At 44.4% G+C, this 4,185-nt stretch overlaps 1 protein-coding gene across 1 annotated transcript in view; it reads left to right on the top strand.

Moving 5' to 3' along the window:
* LOC147632190 (PI-PLC X domain-containing protein At5g67130-like) overlaps positions 1 to 3,757 on the top strand; it is a 3,793-nt gene extending 36 nt beyond the window's left edge. Inside the window, exons 1-8 of the mRNA XM_086808825.1 lie at positions 1 to 401; positions 681 to 803; positions 1,078 to 1,215; positions 1,315 to 1,413; positions 1,672 to 1,975; positions 2,170 to 2,393; positions 3,342 to 3,428; positions 3,540 to 3,757. The exon at positions 1 to 401 is cut by the window's left edge and continues 36 nt beyond it. Coding sequence (XP_086664951.1) covers positions 315 to 401; positions 681 to 803; positions 1,078 to 1,215; positions 1,315 to 1,413; positions 1,672 to 1,975; positions 2,170 to 2,393; positions 3,342 to 3,428; positions 3,540 to 3,692 — 1,215 coding nt within the window. The 5' untranslated portion in view covers positions 1 to 314 and the 3' untranslated portion in view covers positions 3,693 to 3,757. The remainder of the gene's footprint in view (positions 402 to 680; positions 804 to 1,077; positions 1,216 to 1,314; positions 1,414 to 1,671; positions 1,976 to 2,169; positions 2,394 to 3,341; positions 3,429 to 3,539) is intronic.
* Positions 3,758 to 4,185: the final 428 nt, after the last annotated feature.

Raw genomic sequence — 4,185 nt, forward strand, 5'->3', positions numbered from 1 at the left:
TGGAGGTGGCGTACGCCATTTCACATTAGTGTGTGTGAAGCCCTCCTGCAACTTGCAAGAACAAATCCAATGAGAGTCTCCACCAGCTGGCCCCTCATCATGTCAACTGTCGTCCCGGCCATTATCACGAACAGAGCTGTTTTTGTAATTTAATCCCCCATCGCCATAGCTTGGACAAAAAGGCCCCTCTTTCGGAGGATGTGGGCTACGGAGACTGTTGCAGAAATAGCAGATTTCCTGCCTCCTTGCATCAGTACTGATTTTGCCATCCTCCCATATCAGGCAGCGCTGAATCTCGCATTTGTGCAGTAGCCATGCAAGCAGAAATCGCCATTTTAGCAGCTCTCCTTCTGCTCTTCTTGGACTCATCCCAGGCCCTTTGTTCTCACGGTAGCTGCCAGGTATGCCTAACTAAGCTGATTTTGTGCATGACTTTCATAGAGAATGAGAGGATTAACCAATGGAGTGCCGGAAAACAAGTTTTTTTAGTCATTTCAATATGAGATAATTAAGCACGGAAATTATAGGATTACGGGCTCTTGATTGTGGGTATTTTGTGATTAAGAGTTCTAACCACTAAATGCCTGGAAATGGGTGCGTATTTGCGCTCAATTTTAGGTTATATCAATTGCAAGTGATTAATTGTCTCAAAATGATGATTAGTGGTGTGCTTTCTGCAGCTTCGCCAAGTTTGTTTAAGGAACTCAGATTGCGCGGCGGGGCTCTTTTGCTCGACCTGTGTCGCGGATGGAGACGTTCTTCTCAGATGTCATCGCTATGAGGCTACTAATGTGACCGCCATTGTAAGATATAATGATCATTAACACTAATCAATCAAATCAATATACTAAATTACCTTATCATTACAGTGATCTATCGAATCATTGCACTAATCTATCAGACCATTGTATTGATGTACCAAATCATTACACTGATATGGAATTATTGCACTAATCTGTCGAATCAGACAAATAATTACACAAATCTATCTTATCAGTATGCTAATCTACGCAGCAGGCATTGGGTTTTCTTGTATTAGCAACTGGGGTTTATTATGATATACATGATGTGGTGCAGAGAGGAGGTTTGCCCTTCAACAGGTATGCTTGGCTCACAACCCACAATGCCTATGCCATAGTGGGGGAGCCCTCGCACACCGGTGTTCCGAGGGTCACCTTTACAAATCAAGAAGACAGTGTCACAGATCAACTCAATGTAATGCTAACCGTATTTCCATAACCTTGCCATCATCACCGTATATCTGGCCTTTGAATAGAGTTTTGTATAGGGAGCCTGACTTTCTATGTACTGCAGGATGGGGTCAGAGGCTTCATGCTTGACATGTATGATTTTCTGGGCGATGTGTGGCTTTGCCATTCTTTTGGAGGCGTCTGCTACAACTTCACAGCCTTTGTAATCTCCTCTTTATCCTAGCTTGGCTTGTTCTTCTTTAGAGAGATTAGCTTATTTAGTGATAGACCAGGGAGCATGTCCAGTGTGTGTTGCTAGCAGGGTTTGAACCTGGGTCCATGTCCCGAAAGATGAACGCTTTCACCGCTAGCCTACACACATGTGGGCAAGATATGAATCTTCAAAAGTAAAAAACAACCTGTATTTGCTTAGCATGCACTGTCACTAAAACAAGTTTGTCAATGCTTTATTGTAGCACAGGAGCCAGCCATCAACACTTTAAAAGAGATGGAGGTGTTTTTGTCAGCCAATCCCACAGAGATTATAACCATCTTCATAGAGGACTATGTTAAGAGCACAAAGGGCTTGACAAAGCTGTTCACGACGGCTGGCTTGTTCAAGTACTGGTTCCCGGTTTCAAGCATGCCAAAGAATGGCCAGGACTGGCCAACAGTGACTGAGATGGTGGCGAAAAACTACCGCCTGCTCGTGTTTACGTCGAACCGCACCAAAGAAGCAAGTGAAGGCATAGCTTACAATTGGAGATATGTGAATGAGAACCAATGTGGGTTTACACACATCTTGCATTCCTACTGGCATGAGTTGTGGGGGGTTACGAGTCTCGCATTTTGAGGGTTAATGACGTTAACTTAAGCTTGTGAGCTTAGTTTATGTGCAGTGATTTTTGTTTAATTTGAACATTAGCTTGTGAGCTTATGGATGTAAGCCGGTATGCTATTATGGCTTCATTTTTTTCAGATGGGGATGGAGGGATGAAAGCAGGGCATTGCCCCAACAGAGCAGAGTCTCTGCCCCTGAATGCTACCAGTAGATCCCTAGTGTTGATGAATTTCTTCCCAGATGATCCAGTCCAAGCTCAAGCTTGCAAATACAACTCGGCTCCACTGCAACAGATGATACCTGTGTGCTATCAAGCCGCGGGGAGACGATGGGCCAATTATCTTGCAGTGGATTTCTACAAGGTAAATAAAGCAAGGCATTGATGTGATTGAAGGTGCTCAACAAGCCGTTGTGATGTGAGCAAAGGTGAAGAGAGAGACTTTGATTTGCTTTGAAAGGAAGGTGTCTTAGGTGTCCCATAGATCCAGCAGGAAAAGAGAGAGAATTATGTGGGTGATTGTGATATGCATTTGCCATGTAGCCATGTAGCTTGTGAAAGCAGACTAAGAGCCACACCCCATGGCGGGGCAGCAGGGCTATCAAAAAAATAGGAGAAGAAGAAGGTCTTTTGTTCTTCCATGCGTCCCACGGGACTTGCATCGAGCTATTCACCTCAAAATCCATTGGCTACTCAGAGCGACTGGCTCGCGTGCAGTAAAAAGTGCAATATCTCATTCATTCTTCCTCCTATTTATTCGTATATGTAGACATTTTGCAAGGGCTTTGAAATTTGTGGAGGGGAGACATTCCCACAAGACTGCCTGTGGGGCGTTTGTGTAGCAGGAGCAAAGAACCCCTGCTGTCCCGCTGCGGGATGTGGCTCTAAAGGGTGTTTAGAGACTACCCCCTTTTTCCCAGATGGGCAGGGGCAGACTCCTCGTCCATGGTAATGGGCGGGGAGATCTCCCCCTTTTCCTGGCTTTCTACCTTTTCCCACTCAGTCTGTCAAGCAACTAAGGGGACATTCCCATGGCCTTGTAAAGTTGGGAGCCCTGGTGTGGGTGGTGGGTGATGGGAGCATGACTTGTGGGCTATATAGATATATATGTGTATGTATAGCCTTCTCTATTCATGCGAGGATGACTCCGAGGAGTTGTGACCTTTGTGAGGAGACAACTCTCATGTGGGTCGTCCATGTGAGCCTGCTTGAGGGAATTAAATTACAGTTTTTTTTTTAATAATACAAGAGAACTCCCCGTTTTTCACCTTTGTGCTTAACATAGTGTTGGCTCAAACCCACCTTTTTTCAGAGGAGTGATGGTGGAGGTACTTTTGCCGCTTCGGACACTCTCAACGCTGGGCTCATCTGTGGTTGCTCAGACATCAACATCTGCAAGGTATTTTATTTTATTTTTTTATTTTTTTATTAGAGAAGAAGATACTTTTTTTTAATTCCCTCCTCTTTATTCTGTGCCTCTTTATTTTTTCCTTTTTTAATTTTTGGCCAGCTTAATTCGCCTAACGGAGTGTGCAACGCAACTTCGAGCAAGCCCTTGGCTCAAACAGACGATTCAAAAGGGAATGGGCGCCAAAACAAATTTCAAATTTCCGTCTCCTGGGTTCTAACTTCGTTACTGTCCCTCTTTCTAATGTTATTATAAATTCATTTAATCTCTTCTCGACAACTGAAATTTGCTTCTATTAATTAATTGAATCAGTTAGTGACCCTCGCTTTGCAACTCCCTCTCACGAGCAGGGACTATTCTGGAGTTTGCCACGTGGGGAGCCGTGTGCCATGTGGCAGTTGGTGAATAGTGTGAACATAATAGTGTCGATTGTTCAGGAGATTCTGTCTTTCCTTTTTTTTGTCCCCTCAAGGGTTTGTGTTTTAGGCTTCTGGGCTCTTCTTTCTTTGCGTCGCTTGCGGGAGAAGATTTCTACCAAGTGAGGTTTCTCTCTCTCTCTCTCATTCAAAGTGAGGTTTCTCTCTCTCTCTCTCTCTCTCTCATTCATTCATTCTGTGTGAAGTCTATCCTGCCCAATAGCACCAAACACTCTCTCTTTCTCTGCCCATGCAATGTAGCACCATGCAAAGTAGGCAGCCGTGGATCGAACCCATTATCTCTGGTTACAAGCCATCCACTTTAACCAACT

The sequence above is a fragment of the Cibotium barometz genome, chromosome 14 (genome assembly GCF_041138505.1).
Source record: "Cibotium barometz isolate CiBa-2024 chromosome 14, ASM4113850v1, whole genome shotgun sequence".
NCBI classification, from domain to species: Eukaryota; Viridiplantae; Streptophyta; class Polypodiopsida; order Cyatheales; family Cibotiaceae; genus Cibotium; species Cibotium barometz.